This window comes from Bison bison, unplaced genomic scaffold (genome assembly GCF_000754665.1).
Source record: "Bison bison bison isolate TAMUID 2011002044 unplaced genomic scaffold, Bison_UMD1.0 scf7180017864171, whole genome shotgun sequence".
NCBI lineage: Eukaryota > Metazoa > Chordata > Mammalia > Artiodactyla > Bovidae > Bison > Bison bison.
This window is the reverse complement of record NW_011494743.1, coordinates 4633746-4651173: the sequence shown is the minus strand read 5'-3', so window position 1 is coordinate 4651173 and position 17428 is coordinate 4633746. Positions and strand designations below refer to the sequence as shown.

General features: G+C 43.3%; 1 protein-coding gene across 7 annotated transcripts; it reads left to right on the top strand.

Annotated features, from left to right (window-relative positions):
* The first annotated feature begins 1465 nt into the window (after positions 1 to 1465).
* Positions 1466 to 14240, top strand: ZKSCAN7 (zinc finger with KRAB and SCAN domains 7). Of its 7 annotated transcripts, XM_010842135.1 has the most exons (6): positions 1474 to 1807; positions 3284 to 3826; positions 8074 to 8245; positions 9714 to 9805; positions 10115 to 10238; positions 12042 to 14240. In XM_010842135.1, exons 2-6 carry the CDS (start codon positions 3404 to 3406, stop codon positions 13493 to 13495), a joined length of 2265 nt encoding a protein of 754 aa, XP_010840437.1. In that variant the 5' UTR covers positions 1474 to 1807; positions 3284 to 3403; the 3' UTR covers positions 13496 to 14240. The 7 variants fall into 7 exon arrangements, with proteins under 7 accessions (XP_010840432.1, XP_010840437.1, XP_010840435.1 ...); XM_010842130.1 differs by lacking the exons at positions 9714 to 9805; positions 10115 to 10238 and having other exon boundaries at positions 1466 to 1539; XM_010842133.1 differs by lacking the exons at positions 9714 to 9805; positions 10115 to 10238 and having other exon boundaries at positions 8074 to 8233; positions 12045 to 14240.
* The last annotated feature ends 3188 nt before the right edge of the window (positions 14241 to 17428 follow it).

Genomic DNA, 17428 nt, shown 5'->3' with positions numbered 1-17428 from the left:
AGCCTACCAGGCTCCTCCGTCCATGGAATTTTCCAGGCAAGTATACTGGAGTGGTTTGCCATTTCCTTCTCCAAGGGATCTTCCCGACCCAGGGATTGAACTCTGGTCTCCCACATTGAAGGCAGATGCTTTACCATCTGAGTCACCAGTGATAACAAGAAGAAAAGTCTGATACTTCTCTAAGTAGCTTTTAGAGTTATAAAGGGCTTGTTTTTCAGTCATTGGCATTAAATTTACTGATAGGAATGCACAATAAAGTTTGGAAAGTAAAGCTATAGTTAAAATGTCTCAATGTGAAAACATCAGTTGTGTACTGTAATACCTTGTGTTTGCACTTTGCTTCTTGGACTATGATCAGTTCAGTTCAGTTGCTCTATCATGTCCAACTCTTTGCGACTCCATGGACTGCAGCATGCTAGGTTTCCCTGTCCATCACCAACTCCCAGAGCTTGCTCAAACTCATGTCCATTGAGTCGGTGATGCCAGGCAACCATCTCGTCCTCTGTCGTCTCCTCCTCCTCCTGCCTTCAGGCTTTCCCAGCACCAGGGTCTTTTCCAATGAGTGGGCTCTTCACATCAGGTGGCCAAAGTATTCGAGCTTCAGCTTCCGGATCAGGCCTTACAATGATTATTCAGGGCTGATATGATAAGTGCTACAATTCTTCTTTAGAAGAAACACCACCTCCAAAAGCTTTAATATATCACTGTATCCCTGAGTCCAGAAGACGAGGAGAACCCCTGTCTTCCCAGAATCTACCCTGAGGCCGTTTTGTGACTATCAGTGACCCTCCTCAGAACAGGGCCTGATACCACTAGCAGGAAGAAATCTGAGAGTAATTAAAGAATGAGGAATGAAAAAAAAAAAAACAAAGAATGAGGAATGAATGAGGGTGAGAGAGAGAGAGACAGGATCTTAAAACAGAAAAAAAGAGGAGAAAAGGGGGTCTATGGACCTGAATTCAAAGTCTTCCGTGCCCTTTTTAGCCAGTAAAATGTAACCCAGGTAGCAGGACATTTGCCGAAGCTCAGAATCCTGACCTGCAAACTGATTCTTTCCTACAGAGCAGATACGAAGATGGAATTGATGTCCGAATCTCCTTCCCTCCAAATCCCTCAGTATAAATGACAAAGTCCAGACTGAGTAGATTCCTTCCTTGCTTAAAAACCTTCCCGCAGCAGTCTGGATGAAGGACACATTTCTTAGAGGTTAGCCCAGGTTCTGTGCTGGACAAAGGGGCAAATGTGGTGTGCGTCAGGGTCGCCCAGACTCAGAACACGTGAGCCTACTAACGTCTCAGTTGAGACCCCAGCCCCACCCCCGCCCCCGTCGCTGTGCGTAGTTCCTGCACCAAAGTGGAATCAGCTCTCTGGCTGCGGGGGCGCGCGTGCCCACCTTCTGGATCGAGACTTCCGGGATCCTACGCTTGGGGGAGAGGGGGGCGGAAGTGGGGCTTCTCTTGCTTCCGTCTCGGCCATTGTTTTCGCTTCTGCTGGCCACTGCGGTGTCTGGCGCTCGGGGGTCGCCGCGGCGGTGCCCCGGTGAGCGGGCCTGGGACGGGGAGGGAAGTGTTACTAGGGCCAGGGCCGCTGGGCTGGGACTGCTCGGCCGGAACTGCGGCCGCCCACTGCCCAGGTTGGCGACGGCGGCCCGACGCACTCTTCTCCCCGTGGTCGGCGCGCGGTCCCGGTGACGCTCAGAAGGCGCCAGATGTAGAGCAGCCTCTTTGTCCCAGTGATCTGACCAGCTGTGCCTGGCACAGAGCCCGGCACCTCCGGGCACAGCGATGAGCAGGGCAGACGTTGCCAGGTGAGCGGCGCAGCATAAGCCTGGTTGAACGCGCATGTAGTTAGACGTTTTCCCAGCCTTGCGCCGGGAAACAACAGTACGAAGCATCGGAAGTGGGTCAGACCTAGTCGGAATTTAAAACGTGAAGTATGACTTTTATGAAGGAGACATAAAAGTCCAGATAAGAGGTTGAACGTTCGGAGCTGTAAGGGAAGTAGGAAAGTGGCCTTTCTTTGTGTGTGGGATCTTAGAGCAGAGTCACAGATTTTTCCGTCTGTCTTTTCTTAAAGAAGTCGAGGCCTGGAGAGAGTTAGTTTACTCAAGTTACCAAGATGCATGGTGACTTTGGAAGTGTAGCACAGATGCCCTAATTAACACCACGGTGCTGATTTTCAGAATTTTATAATATGTAAACTGATAAAAGTTGCCCCACCCCCAACTTCAGTATCATTCATTCGTTTCCCAGATATGTGCCTCAGTATCCCAAGTACACACACATGTACAAAGGTGACAGGGAACCAGCTCTGCCCTTTGAATCCTCCCAGAAAGTGGAGGTGGCCGCGGTGTAAGTCATAAACACAGTGTAAAAAGTGTTCTAGCAGAGGTGTGAATGAAAAAGGTACTGTGGGTTCCCTGAGGCAGTCATCACACTTAACTCCTGGAGAGATCAGCAAAACTTGCTAGGGGAAGTGGGATGAGTGGAAAAGGGTCTGATATTTCTGACTCCATTGTGTTACTTTCCTTTTGTGGCATACAGTTTAGGGGGTGTGAGTGGTGAGTTATGGATAAAATAGTTAAAATACAGTGTGTTAGAAGTACAGAGAGGTAGGCTCCCAGCTCCCCTTCCTGGATGAGGCAATCAGGAATGCCTTTAGGAGAAAATGGCATTTGATATGGATCATGCTAGATGAATAGGTGTTTGTCAAAAGTTTCAGAAGAAGAAAAATCCAAAGAGACAGTATGTGTGGCTTATGGCTGTTTCTAAAGCTTTAGTCCCTACCTTTCTTTATGGTTATCTCTGTCACGTAAGAGTAGAAGACTTTTGAGCAAGCATTTCCAACATAGGTTTATTTGTAAATAAAAAAATGTACTATTCTACAATGCACATTGTAGCACAGCTACTAAATAGTTAAATAACAACTTACTATTTTTTAAATACACCTTTTGGATTATCCTGCACATCCCATATTTGGAGATCATTGCAGTATTTCAGTTTGGGTACCTGGGGAAAGTGGTAGGGTGGGTGGCCAGAATAGAGGCCTCAGACTAGGTTGTGAATGCTGGGCATTGAATTTAGGTTTTATCCTGTAGTTAGGTGATGGAAACGACTGAAACTTTAAAAAAGAAAGTCATTTGAAGAGATGCTTAGAGAGTCTGCCTTGGTTGTGCTCTTCCCCCCACCCCCCCATGAAGGTTTGCCTTTTAACTGGAGGGTCTGTCATCAGCCTGAGGCTGAACACTCTGGGGAATCTGATTTCTCTCTTGATGTTTCTGTAGGTGACACTCCCATCATCCTATATCCTCAATTCTGACAATAGCTTCTGAGAGCTGAATTACAGACCATCATTTTAATTGGACATAAACTGCAAGTGCAACAAGCCTCTCTTTGGTGTCACAATGGCTACCCAAGGCAGGGGAACTTCAGGCCTCTTCCCCAGGGGTGCTGTTCTCCAGAGACAGGAGAGCTGCCTGACCGTGAAACAGGAACCAGGGAGCCCGACCTGGGGGCATGGCTGCAGTCTCCAAAAGAATCACCCTCCTGTCTGTGAAATTTTCCGGCTCCACTTTAGGCAGTTATGTTATCATGAGATGTCTGGGCCACAGGAGGCACTGAGCCGGCTCCGGGAGCTGTGCCGCTGGTGGTTGATGCCAGAGGTGCACACCAAGGAGCAGATCCTGGAGCTGCTGGTGCTGGAGCAATTCCTGAGCATCCTGCCTGGGGAACTCCGGACCTGGGTGCAGATGCATCACCCTGAGAGTGGTGAGGAAGCTGTGGCTGTGGTGGAGGACTTCCAGAGATACGTCAGTGGGCCAGGAGAGGTGAGCAACTGAATCTAAGTTGGCATCTGGAATTGGTTTTTTTGTAATTTAAATTTATTTATTTTAATTAGAGGCTAATTACTTTACAATATTGTATTGGTTTTGCCATACATCTGGAACTGTTTTCTACTGCTTGGGGTAGCCTAGGAATAGGCGTTCTCCATTCCATAGTCTCTAAACTGGTTTCCCTTTAGGATTCATGAGCCCAGTGCCCACCCCCACTTTTGTTTTTTACAAGGAGTTTTGTGCTCCCAGTCCTAAAAATGCAGGGCCCAGCCAAGTTCTGTGAATTGCTTTGTGAAATACTGTGTTGTAAACCTAGCTTAAGCCTGGAGCACCACACAGTGCTCCTGACACACAGAGGATCTGCACACTGGTTAGAATAGGGAAGCATGTCAGGGAGAAGCAGCCCAGAAGATGTGCTGATAGCATGATCCCTCACTTGAGAAGTTTCTCATTACTTCCTTGGACTTCTCAGAGTTAATGGGCTCTTTTCCTTTCTGGTTCCTTATGAGATGTGACAGGTCTGGGCTTCAGCATCATTTTTTTCCTTTGTAGCTTTCCAAACCCAACTGGCATCTTTCTGCTTCTTTAATTCTAATTTTGATTTTCCCTGTTTCTAGAATTCTTTCAAGTTTTAATTCAAGGTAACACAAATGAAAGGAAAACTTGGAGAAGTCACCAGTGTCATAACAGTGTGAACGCTGACTCCTAGGATCATAGAGCTAACTAGCTCAGTGACCATGTGTATCAGTCAGAGTTCAGCCAGAGAAACAAAACCAGTAGGAAATTATATATTGGGTTGGCCAAAAAAGTTTGTTTGGTTTTTACCGTAAGATGTTATGGAAAAACCCAAATGAACTTTTTAGTCAACCCAGTGTATGTCTGTTGCTAGAAAGTGACATGTCACTATGGGACCTTGTGAGTCTAGTCAGGAGTTTGCAAGGCAGGTTGTCAGAAAGTTAGGCTAGAACTGTCACTCACAGGTTGAAGCAGCTGTCCACAGAAAGAATTCCTTCTTCATGGAACTTTCAGTTCTGATTTTAGGACCTTGCTACTGTTTAAATCAAGCCCATCCAGACTGTCTAAGATAACCTCCTTTACTTAAACTGATTATGAGTTTTTATCACTTGTATAAAGTATCATCACAGTAACACCTATATTAGAGCTAATTGACATCAAAAGACGATCACACTGTGGATAATCAGTTCTTCCTGATGAGTCTTCAGTTGCTTCTCTTGTAACTGAGCAGGATGGATTAGCGCATTTCCTCCTTTGTGCTTTACCAGGGAAAACCAGTGTGTGAAATTTCCCAGGTACCCAGTACAGCATTCTACTCAGTGCTTTTTCAAAAATGATTACGTCTGGGCCTAGGAAATCAGTTCCAATTGATTGGAGTCCTAGGGTTAGACCTTTTTCCAAAAGTCTAAATGCTTTGACAGTAACAAATCCATTGTTCGATCATTATTTCCTTGGGTATACAAGTAAGTGAAAATCACTCAGTTGTGTTCATCTCTTTGCGTCCCCATGGACTGTAGCCCACCAGGCTTCTCTGTCCTTGGAATTATCCAGGCAAGAATACTGAAATGGGTTTCCATTCTCTCCTCCAGAGGATATTCCCGACCCAGGGATCGAACTCAGGTCTCCTGCTTTGCAGGTGAATTCTTTACTGTCTGAGGAATAAGGAATAAGTTAACTATCAGCAGAGTCTAGAGGGCAACTTGGCCCAACCATAGTCAAGGACAAGTAGCTGTGGAAATGTTTAGAGTGCCATTTAGTGAGGAGTGTAGAAAGAAGATTTCCCTATCTTCTGCCTTTTGCTTAAGCATAAGAGAATGTCCCCTCCATTAAAACTGTCACTTGGGACTTCCCTGGTCATCTAGAGGTTTAGATGCCGTGCTTCCAGTGCAGGGGGCCCAGGTTCAACCCTTGGACAGGGAAATAGATCCCACATGCCATAACTAAGAATTTGCTTGTCATGACTAAAAGATGCCTCATGCAGCCAGATAAATAAATAATAATTTTTTAATTAAAAAAAGTACTGTCTTTTATCCAGGGAACCTCAGAAGAAAGGTGACTGAGTCACAAACCCAAGAGAATGACTAACAGTTGACAGGGCCACTGAACACTCATCGGGCTCTAACCTAGAAGTGAGATATTTGGACTCCATTTCTTACTCTGCCGCTGTTGTCAGTTTAAGTTTTTCAACGTGAGAACAGGGCTGTCTCACCTAGCCTGAATTCAGAAAGTGTTTTTTTGACTAAATGGAAAAAAAAAAACCACAGAGGCTTTTTCATGAACGTTTGCCAGGAGGAGATGACAGGATGTCATTTTGATTAGCAGAAGTGAGTGAGCATGGGCATGTGTGTACACTGGGGCCAGAGAGGGTTGTAGGGACATCCCTGCTGGGTTGCAGAATCACGCAGTTTACAAAATGCTTTATATCTGTTTTAATTTGTGTTCCTAGCAAGCTTCCAAATAGTAGCCCAAATGGTGATCACCTCCATTTCACAAGCGATGCAAGTACCGAGAGGTTAATTGGCTTATCTAAGTTGACAGAGCTAGTGTGTGTAAGATGATAGAGCTAGTGTGTGTGTTTGTGTTAATTGCTCAGTCGTGTCTGACTCTTTAAACATTCCATTGGTCCATGTGTATGAGACCAGGATTTTCCAGTTCCTATATTCTAAGCCACTACCTTCCCCCTAATGTGTTGCTGTGGAATGCTGTCGGGATGAAAATTGGAATGGGGTTTTCATGGCCTGCAAGAAAAGGACTCCTGTGAGTCCTAGTGAATGAATAGGAACTTTATTAGGATTTAATTATCAGTGAGTTACAAGGTTGTGTTATCACAATGCAGTTAAGTTCTGTTTTCTGCCAGTACCCACAGCTGACTAGACAGACCTTTGTTGGCAAAGTAATGTCTCTGCTTTTTAATGTGCTGTCTAGGTTGGTCATAACTTTCCTTCCAAGGAGCAAGTGTCTTTTAATTTCATGGTTGCAGTCACCATCTGCAGTGATTTGGAGCCCCCCAAAATAAAGTCTTTCACTGTTTCCATTGTTTCCCCATCTATTTGCCATGAAGTGAAGGGACCGGATACCATGATCTTAGTTTTCTTAACGTTGAGTTTTCCCTAGACAGCATATTAAAAAGCAGAGACATTACTTTGCCAACAAAGGTCCGTCTAGTCAAAGCTATGGTTTTTCCAGTAGGCATGTATGGATGTGAGAGTTGGACTATAAAGAAAGCTGAGTGCTGAAGAATTGATGCTTTTGAATTGTGGTGTTGAAGAAGACTCTTGAGAGTCCCTTGGACTGCAAGGAGATCCAATCAGTCTATCCTAAAGGAAATCAGTCCTGAACATTCACTGGAAGGACTGATGCTGAAGCTGAAACTCCCAATACTTTGGCCACTTGATGCGAAGAACTGACTCACTAGAAAAAACCCTGATGCTGGAAAAGATTGAAGGCGGGAGGAGAAGGGGACGATGGCAAAATATTGAGAGGAAGGCTTTCAGCATAATGCCACCATTGGGCTAAGCATTGTTCTAGGAACACATGATGAAGACAGAGTTCTCACCCCCAGAAAGCTTATATTTCACTGGCAGAGAAATAGACAATAAAGTAATAAATAAGGTAATTAAAAATTAATATGTGCCACAGAAAATATTATCAGGTAGTTTGAGAGAGAGAATGACTATCCTTGCTTTGTCAGCATGGTCCAGGATGGTCTCTCTGAAGACAACATACTTTTGCTGAGAGAAGTTGGAAAAGCTAAGGTTTGTCAGCTGCTGTATTGGAATATTGCTCCAGGTGTCAGCCTTGGTAGCATAATTCGTGCACATACAGGTACACACACCTATCACTTTTTACTTCCTTGGTACTCGTGATTGATCTGTTCTGTAGGTTAAGGCCCTTGGGAGCGTACAGAGTTACTGTCCTGACTCCTTTTTCTAGGTGGTTCTTCACGAGCACGTGTGTGTCTGAAGCACTAGCCCAGAGTGGAAATAGTTCTGTAATCTGGTCTTGAAGCTCCTGCCAAGATGGGCAACAGAGGGATGGCAAGTAGGACTGCAAGCTGTAGATCCTGCTTGGACAGTATTCTCCCACTTGGCTAACCTGGTAGGGCTAGAGGGACCCTCTGGCTCTTCTTTTCCTGGCTTCCTCTCTTGGGGGTGCTTCCTAGAGGTCTTGGGTTCTGTACCTTCATGAATGCTGTTTTGGACCCAATTTTATTTCCTTGTCTCTAGGTTTCCACTCCAGGGCAGGAACAGGAGATGCATTCTGAAGAGAAGACAGCCTTGGGTGCAACACATGAATCTCCTTCTACCTCACCCCACAGTGAGGGTTCAGCCCCTGGAGCCCACCTGGAGCCTCCTCGTGATCCCGGGGCACACCACCACCTCTCCAGTGAGCACTCTGGTACTCACCTCCCTGGCTCTGGCCTTCAGTTATTCTTCCTTGCTCTCCTTTGGAGTCTTCCTTTCCCTCATCTCCCATCTCCCACCCCATTGGCCCCTTATCACCCTGCCCTGTGTCTTTCTTCCCTGGTGACTTCGTTCCTTTTGCTTATTCTCCAATCATTTATTTATTTAGTGCATTTTCATCAAGCATGTCTAATGCAAAGACACTGTTGAGGACCAGAGAGATGTACTACACCATGGATACTTATAAAGAGCTTGTTGTCTAGTTGCCAGAGGGTCAGTCCTAAGTGCAAGAAGGGGCAACCTCATAAGATATATCTGAGTGATATCAGTCCCCAGGCATTTGGGGCCATCACAGACGAGCCATGTGGGCATTGTAAACAGTGAGCAAAATCATTGTGGGTTAGAGTGGCTGGAGGATGTTTTGTGGCAGAGGGATTGAACAGTGAAAAATGGGGAAGGGATTAGAAGCGGGGAGAGAGGTGGTCGGTGCCAGAACAGAATGTAAAGCAAAGGCTCGCTAAGTTGGGAGTTCCCTTGGACCACACTGAGGTACGGTCAGGAGGGACTTATCTGGGAGCCTGATCTGTGCTTGTGTAGGGCCTTTGGGTGGAACCCGGGAAGATTTGTGGGGTAGGTGAAGTGTTAGAAAACAGTATTCTGGAAGGATTACGTAGCACATGAGCACTGTGGATAGAGTGAGAAGCCCAGTGGCTGGGAGCCTTAGGAGGAGGCTAGTGTCACAAAACAGAAGTAATTGCCTGAGCGGATTTGGGTGGAATGAAAAGTGATAGATGTGACACACATTTGAAGGAAAAATCCACGAGACAATGCAGAGGAGGGGGGATTAGTAGGTTTTAGATGATGTTTGGAATCACTGAGGAAACTTGGGAAGTCAGGAAAGGAAGATGGAAACATGCATTTTAAACAGTGAACTTAAGGTCTTATGGGACACCCAAATGAAATGTCCAGATAGGCAGCTGGAGGCTTGTGGTAGGGGTCTCAGAGAATGGAGAACTTCAGAGCAGCATTAGAGAATGGGAGCCATGAGATCTCTGACAGAGGGAAGAGGGTCACTCTGGGGCCTAAGTGCCTTTAGTATCCTTGATGAATGGGCAAATGAAGAGAGGCCCCACAGCCTCTCACAGGCAGAGAGGTAGGGGGAGGGCAAGCAGGCTGCTGCTGGGGAAGCCACAGAGGAGAGAAGGTAGTCAGAAGTGTAGCTTCCTACCTAGTGTGGCAGAGAGAGGACTGGAAGGAGCTGGCAGCTCTGTTTGACCAGGGACCTTCTGCATCTCCAGGGAAAGTTCACAGTTTACATGGATAACACCTTTATGGAATAGGTGTGAGGGTCAGTGTATGTGGAGCTGCTTGGGTTCTCTTGAATCCATTTACTGGGATACAGACCTCCTCATTGGAAACAAGAGCAGGGCTGGTCCCACTCAGAGATTTCTTTCTTCCTTCAGCTCAGAGTGCTTCCCCGGTACCCACCCTTCCCCAAGTGGGGAACTTAGGAAACCAAGTAGTAGCAACTGTGCTTTGGATGGTCAGGCCCCAGGTGAGCTTCCTGAGTTCCAAGTCTGTGACCCAGGAGTAGCAAGGCCTCATCTCCAGGGCTCTGGCCTATTCTGAGCCTGCTCCTGTGGCTTCCCCGCCTAACTGCTTCCCCTGGAGCTGGTCCTGTCCACTGAGTTCATGGACTGTATCTTACCTTGAACTTGTCCTTTTATTAATGTGTCCTCCTAGCTTCCTTCTGTCTCTCCATCCCTTTGGCCACCAGGTACCCAATTCTGTGCTCTTGGTAACCCTGATGACTTGGCCCCTTAGCCTGGGAATGTCCCTGAGCAGTAAAAGCTTGTCATTCCAGGAGGCTGCAGAGTTGGAGTTCCTATCTGTGAACTATTCTCAGAAGTGGAAAGGTGCAGCACTCAGCCAGAGAGCCCTGTACCAGAACATCATGCTGGAAAACTGCCACAGCCTGGCCCCTTTGGGTAATGACTCTGCTCCCCAGTAATTTAGAGTCGGCCCTCTTTGCTAGGTTCTTATTCTTTTAAATTATGAAAATATAAAGAGACAAAGTGGGGAGAATAATAAAGTGAATTTCTCTATATCAACACCCACTATAATTATTGTTAACATTCTCTTTACTTCCTTATTAATTAAACTGGGCTGGTTTAATTAGAATTTGTAGTTGGACAGAATATAGAGCCACTCAATTACTGTCAGTCATGAGCTAAGTTACTTACAATAAGGCTGAAGGAATGGAAACCCGGAGCAGACCGACCAACTAGACCAGACTTTGGGAAAGAAAGCCTTGTAGGAGCCTAGGAGCCTCGCAGCAGAAGTGAAAGGATTTTCATGCCATTGTTTTCAGATAGCAGCACCCCACATATCTGTTTCCAATTGTCACTGATAACCATTTTCTTCACTCTGAATGTTTTTTCTTTCTCTGAGCTCCTTAATTAGCCTTTCTGTTTCCTCATATGTTCTGGTTGCTGTGGTTCCTGATAGATTTTTTTCTCCATAGATCATTTCAACTTGAGCTCCTACTTCTAATTTCCTTCGTTTCCTACTTTCAGTTCATAATTAAATATCATCTTTGAGCAGAACTTTGTTCTAGGCTACCTGGAGCTGGTAACTACTCTACAGATAAACTATACTTGGGATTGGTGTTTGGTCCTGGTCCAGTCACCTGTTGTCCATCCTCGAATGAGCTGAGTTGCTTGGCACAAGGCATGTTTGCCTCAGGTTCCCCTTCAGAAATAATGGGGCACGGCTGCTTCCAGAAAGTGGCTGTTGTCAGGGGAGGTTCTGGGGTTGACAGGTCTAAGACAGTAGCCTACTCTGAAGAGAATGGACTTAGAAGTCAAGGATTCAGACATCTGTAACTTGTACACACTAAAGTACTTGAAGATTTATACCCCTGATGTCGATGTGAGTGAAAGGAACCAACATTTTTTGTATTAAACTATAACTATGATTGCTCTGCCTTCTCCCACTATTATAAAATTTAAAAGCAAATATTTATTGCTTATTTTCCCATGATTCCTGATTATCAAGATACCAAAGACATGTTTGATTTATATTTCAAGTTATTGATACCAGTCTTAATTTTCTGTGTAGTACTGCACCTACCAGTCCAGTGTTCCAGGGACTAGGTCCCCAGGTTTAGAGCTCTGCTCTCCCCTTAACACTTTTCCTCAGTGTTTCTCTACTTGTGGCTTCTCCACACCCTGTCCCTGTCCTGTTACTCAAGAATCACTCCTTTTTTGTACACTTTTTTCCTGATCATACCCTTATAATATACATTTCTCTTCAACTCTCATGTTTGCCCACATCATTTCTTATATTTGGTTTAAAGTATTTACCACCACTCTCCTCAACATCTTTACTGTGAACTGTGGAGCCATATAGTGTCATGGTTGGAGCAGACCTGAGAGTTCATCGTTTTACTAAGGAGAAACCACATCTAAGTGACTTCTGGGAGATGACACTGTGCTTTACAGTCTGATCTCTTGCCTTTCAATTGGCCTGCCCTCCTGGCTGTGCTGGCTCCACATGCCTCTGTTCTGATAGCTCTGCTTCCTCCCTCCTCTATGGACTGGCTTTCCCTCTTTGTTTTTCTGTCCATGAAGAAAAATTTGAGCCATTTCCAGTTTTTCTCCTGTTCTGAATGTGTCTCCTCATTCCTTACCCTCAGTGTGAATTTTTCGTTAGCTTCGTAGGCTCCTGATAGTTCCATTTCCCCAATAGGACAAGAAATGAATGACAGTTGTTTTCTTCTGACTTGGCAGCAGATGAGAACAGGATGGTGCATTCACAGTTGCCTCCAAAACAGGACATTTCTGAAGAATTGAAGTCATCTGACAGGATCTTAGGGGTGTTCTGTGGAGTGATTCCTGCAGGACAAGAAGCTGGGACTGCCAGTAAAGAGGCTTCAGAGAATCTAGAAGTTCAACCCTCAGATGAAGAAGGAACCAGACTGGACAGTGATTTCTTAGAAATAACACAGGAGGATAAAAAGAAATCCACAGAGGATCAATATGATGATTATAATGAACTTGGGGGACATCTAGATCTGTCCTCTAGTCTCTCAGAACATCAGGGAGTTCTGAAGGGACAGAAATTGTATCACTGTGATGAATGTGATAAAGCTTTTAATTGGAGTTCACACCTCATTGGGCATCAGAGAATCCACACTGGAGAGAAACCATATGAGTGTTCTGAGTGTGGCAAGACCTTCAGGCAGACTTCTCAGCTCGTTGTCCACCTCAGAATCCATACAGGGGAAAAACCTTATGAATGCAGTGATTGTGGAAAGACCTATCGCCACAGCTCCCATCTCATTCAACACCAGAGACTCCATTATGGGGAGAAACCATATAAATGTAATGAATGTGCAAAAGCTTTCACCCAGAGTTCCCAACTCATTGACCACCAGAGAACTCATAGTGGGGAGAAGCCATATGAATGCAATGAGTGTGGGGAGGCCTTCATTCGGAATAAAAGCCTTATCCGCCATCAGGTACTTCATACTGGTAAGAAACCTTACAAGTGTGATGAATGTGGGAAAGCTTTCTGTTCTAACAGAAATCTTATTGACCATCAGAGAATCCACACTGGGGAGAAGCCTTTTGAGTGTAATGAATGTGGTAAGGCCTTCAGTCGGAGTAAATGTCTTATTCGACATCAGAGCCTCCACACTGGGGAAAAACCATACAAATGCAGTGAGTGTGGGAAAGCCTTCAATCAGAACTCTCAACTTGCTGACCATGAGCGAATTCATACTGGAGAAAAACCTTTTGAATGTAATGAGTGTGGTAAGGCATTCAGTCTGAGTAAATGTCTCATTCGACATCAGCGACTTCACACTGGTGAAAAGCCATATAAATGCAAAGAGTGTGGAAAATCCTTTAATCAAAATTCACACCTTATTATTCATCAGAGAATACACACTGGTGAAAAACCGTATGAATGTAATGAATGTGGAAAGGTCTTCAGTTACAGCTCCAGTCTTATGGTACATCAGAGAACCCATACTGGGGAAAAACCCTATAAATGCAAAGATTGTGAGAAAGCTTTTAGTGACAGTTCACAGCTCATTGTACACCAGAGAGTTCATACTGGAGAGAAACCCTATGAATGTATTGAGTGTGGGAAAGCCTTCAGTCAGCGTTCTACTTTCAATCACCACCAGCGAATTCATACTGGAGAGAAGCACTCAGGTCTGGCTCGATCTGTTTCTTAAGACATAATTCTCTAAAGACAGCAAGGAACTTTGGTTAAGGTTTCTATATAAGGAGTATGTTAACTCTGTTCTCTGTTTTCAACCACTGATCAAAGTGGACCATCCCTAAAGGTTCTCTGCCAATCACAGTGGTGGGAGAGGGAATAACAGTGCAGTCCTTCCCAACTACTGTTTAAAAATCTATCTCATTTCTTAGTTATTCATCCCCTAATCAGAATGTGTGTTTCTCTAGGACAGAGATAGTTCCTTTTTCTGTTTCATTTCCTCCCTTTTACCATTTACATAAAGTCATTCTCCAAGATACTGATTCACTTCTTGGCTATGGCCCTCTTTATGTACTATTTTTTACCTCTTTATCTACTTTTTAAACTCCTACTCTAATATTGTCCCTCACCACTTAGGTTCCCTGTCTAGAAAGTCTTTTTTTTCCATTTCCTTTCCTAATCTGTGTCCCACAGAACCTGCCAGATCCAGAACCAGTCTTTCTTGAAAGACTGTCTTCTTCAAATACTTCTCCATTCATGTTAAACTTCTATTCATTGGACTTCAGTACTTTGAGTTAGCTGGTGGTGTATGTACAACTGTTGTTAAATGACCTTGTAAATTATTCTCAACCTACTGTATATGTGTGTACGTTTTTGCCAACATATTATAGACTCTTTGAGGTTGGATATAGTATTTCTTTAAGTACATAGGTAATGATTTTCATATGGTGGTAGTATAATAAATACCTTTTTAAAACTCAGCTTTCTAACTGAACCATTCTTAAATTGGGCACAATCTCCCCTCCCCCTGGCCACCCACCAGACTAGAAGCTTCTAAATATAGATCTTATATCTTCATAGAATATCACATACAAAGCCCTTATTGATTTCTGCATATACCTCTGGAAGTCTCATTACTGCTACTTCGTTGTTTTCTGATAAATTTTCTGTTGGGTTTAGGAAGTTTCCTTCTATTCTTATTTTTAGTAGCAGTGGTATAATGTAGTAGTTAAGTGCATAGATGGTTTTTTTTTGGCCACAGCACAAGATGTGGGACCTTAGTTCCACAGCCAGGGACCGAACATGTGTCCCCTGCATTTGAAGCACTGAAGCTTAACCAGTGGACCACCAGGTAAGTCCCACAAGCATAGATTTTTGTGCCAGGTATTCTAGGTTCAAATCCTGACTCTTCCCCTTTCTTAGGTAGGTGATCCTCAATAAGTCATTTAGTTTCCTTGTGTTTAGCTCTCCCTTGTATAAAATGGAGCTACCTCAGGACTGTGAGGGTAAAATTAGTTTGTAAGGGTAAGGCACTTAAAACAGTGTTGGCACTTAAAACAGTGCTTGGCACATACTGTGCTACCTAGTTTTTATTATGATGGCTTTTAAGTTCTACATGATTTTTTTAAAAAAACCCACTTGTATAATTTTATAGACAATGTCCTTTATTTTTGTAATTTTGGGGAGAGTAAGTTTCTAAATAATTGCAGTTTCCTTGTGCTCTTGGGGTAAAACCCATTTGTTCCTGATGATTTTTTCAAGTACAGAACTAAATTGAATTTACTATTAAGTTTTTGTCTGCTTTGCAAAATGTTTTTCTTTAATTACTCTGGAAGAACTTGAATAATATGAGAATGATTCTTTGAACAGTAAAAATAACTCTGCCCGATCTGTTTTGGGGGATGAGGGAATTGAGAGGGACAAATTTTTTTTGTTCCCACCCTGAGAGGCATAAATCTTTAGCAGCATTTTTATTTTTTCAGTTGTTGCCCTCTAAGTTTCCATCTCTGAGTAAATTTTGGTGATACATATCTGGAAGTCATCCTTTTTACTGGACTGACAGTGGCATAAAGTTGCACTTCGTATTCTATAAAGTTCTACTCTTTTGTATATGTAGTTAGAGCTCTGTTTCATCCATAATGTTTTTTTTTGTTTGTTTCATCCATAATGTTTTACATTTTGGTTTCCTTTCAGTTTTTCTTTCATGATTGCCATGTTTATTTTGTTTTTCTTTGAAACTCCACTTTTTCTTGAATATATTTTTTCATATGTTCTTTCACTGCCTCAAGTTGCAGAGACTTTTCATTAGCCTCATCTCTCTCTTTTTTTTAATTACTCAGTGATTTTGATATTTGTCCCAAGATAGGGAAATCAACTTTTTCTTGAATTGTTCTATAGGCTATTTGCATGCTATTAAATTATCTGTTTAGATCTGGAACTAGAAGATGAATTCTAAATTTTCATTACTAGTATGCTATGCAGGAATAAAGAAGTAAAGGAGCAGCTCAACATTTTGCTAATCTGGTTGAAAACTTTCCACCCAGAGCCCCCTTTTTTCTTTTTTGCTCGGCTTTTATATGAGTCCAATGAAGGCTCCTTCCACATGCACTACTTATTGCAAATAGCTTTGTTGTAAAAGAACTGAGTATGGAAAACTCTTCAATCCCTAAGACTTTATTTTACCTTGGCAACTCCAAATTGAGAAAAGAACATATCCTGAGATGTTTGAGAAAATATTCAGTTTTATGAAAACATCCAGTTTTATGAAAACATCCACCAGAGACTTTTTATGCTTCCAAGAAACCTACTTAATTTGAGTGTGTGAAAATGTTGGCTATAGTTTATTTCTTGTTTGACATCACAAAGTCCACCTATGTTGGATTTTAAAAGCAAGAAACCATTCATCCAGAGCTTCTATTATTTGCTACACATTTTTGGAAGATAGTATTCCTGGAATAAGTGTTGAAAGCTTTTAGTTATTGCACATGGGTTCTGCTTCATTCATGAGTCCACAGTGCAGGTAAAGAAGAACAGCAGTGTGATAAAGCTTATAATTTATTTTTAAAAATCAGACAAAATTTATGCCTAGGAGATAGTTCAGATGATCACATGTGGTGGTGAATATACTAGGAGCTGGACATTTACCCTCTTATTTCTTACACAAAAATTATTCTACAGGTATATTCTGCATCTCAAACCCTGGTAATTTTGCTTCTAAGACAAGTAGGAAAGGTCAAGAGATGTTGGGTGCTGACAAGTTGTTGAGTATTGTCCCATGTTGGAAGACATTTCTCTTAAGTCGACCTCTTTGAGTGCTACAAAGGATACTGTAGGTGTTAAGGACAAGTTGTGAACACCCACAGGGCAGCTCTTTCTCTACAGAAAATTAGAAACAACCCCCCTACCCCTAACATTAGGATGTGTTCTAGCTTGATGTGCCCTTATATAACACTTGTCCAAAGGGGATAATGGGAAGGTGTTATGACATCAGCTTTTTCCAAGTACCTAATGGTACAAGTATCTGACCCAGATAGTATAGACTGATTTACTCCTTGCTGTACCGGAACAGTCTTCCCACTAATATATGCATAAGGCTAATGGGCTGTACTTTGCCCAGTTGGACGCCCTGTAGGATGGGTTCACTTTCCCTTTTAAGACATATGAACATCTTACATGAAAACAATAAGATATATTTGGCATCCCTAACGCTTTTCAGATCAGTGGCTCTTGGTTAGAAATTTCTAGCTGACTGAAAATGTAATGTTTTTCAGGTCACCAAGTTCAGTGACTTAACTATTTCTCAAGATGTACGTACAGTTGGCATTTTATGATATCAGGCGTCTCCCCCAAGCCCCCAGTTGCATTGTCTTGTAAATAGATGATGTATTTACAAGATATTCAGTTTTCCAACTTTGTGCCATATGGATTGTGGGTGGAGAGGCACAGAGCCAACAGTCACACAAGTTTCAGTACAATGAGATGAATGGATAGAGTAACCACAGAACAACATGCATTCTCCTAAGACTAAATAAGGAGTGGCTGTATGTTCAGGGCTACACGGTGCATAGATAAATACTCATCCACCAGGATGTGTGCATTATACTTTGATTCCCAGTTAGGTAAGGTTGAAAAATGCTATATCCCATCTTTGAGACTGTGTGGCTGCCCA

What these genes read in the sequence shown, in the direction of transcription:
- ZKSCAN7 (XM_010842135.1), top strand. Translation starts at nt 3,404, where the DNA reads ATGGCTACCCAAGGCAGGGGAACTTCAGGCCTCTTCCCCAGGGGTGCT. An exon ending in CCTCTCCAGTGAGCACTCTG is followed by an intron (nt 8,246 to 9,713) that starts GTACTCACCTCC and finishes TTCTTCCTTCAG; the next exon opens with CTCAGAGTGCTTCCCCGGTA. An exon ending in CCACAGCCTGGCCCCTTTGG is followed by an intron (nt 10,239 to 12,041) that starts GTAATGACTCTG and finishes CTGACTTGGCAG; the next exon opens with CAGATGAGAACAGGATGGTG.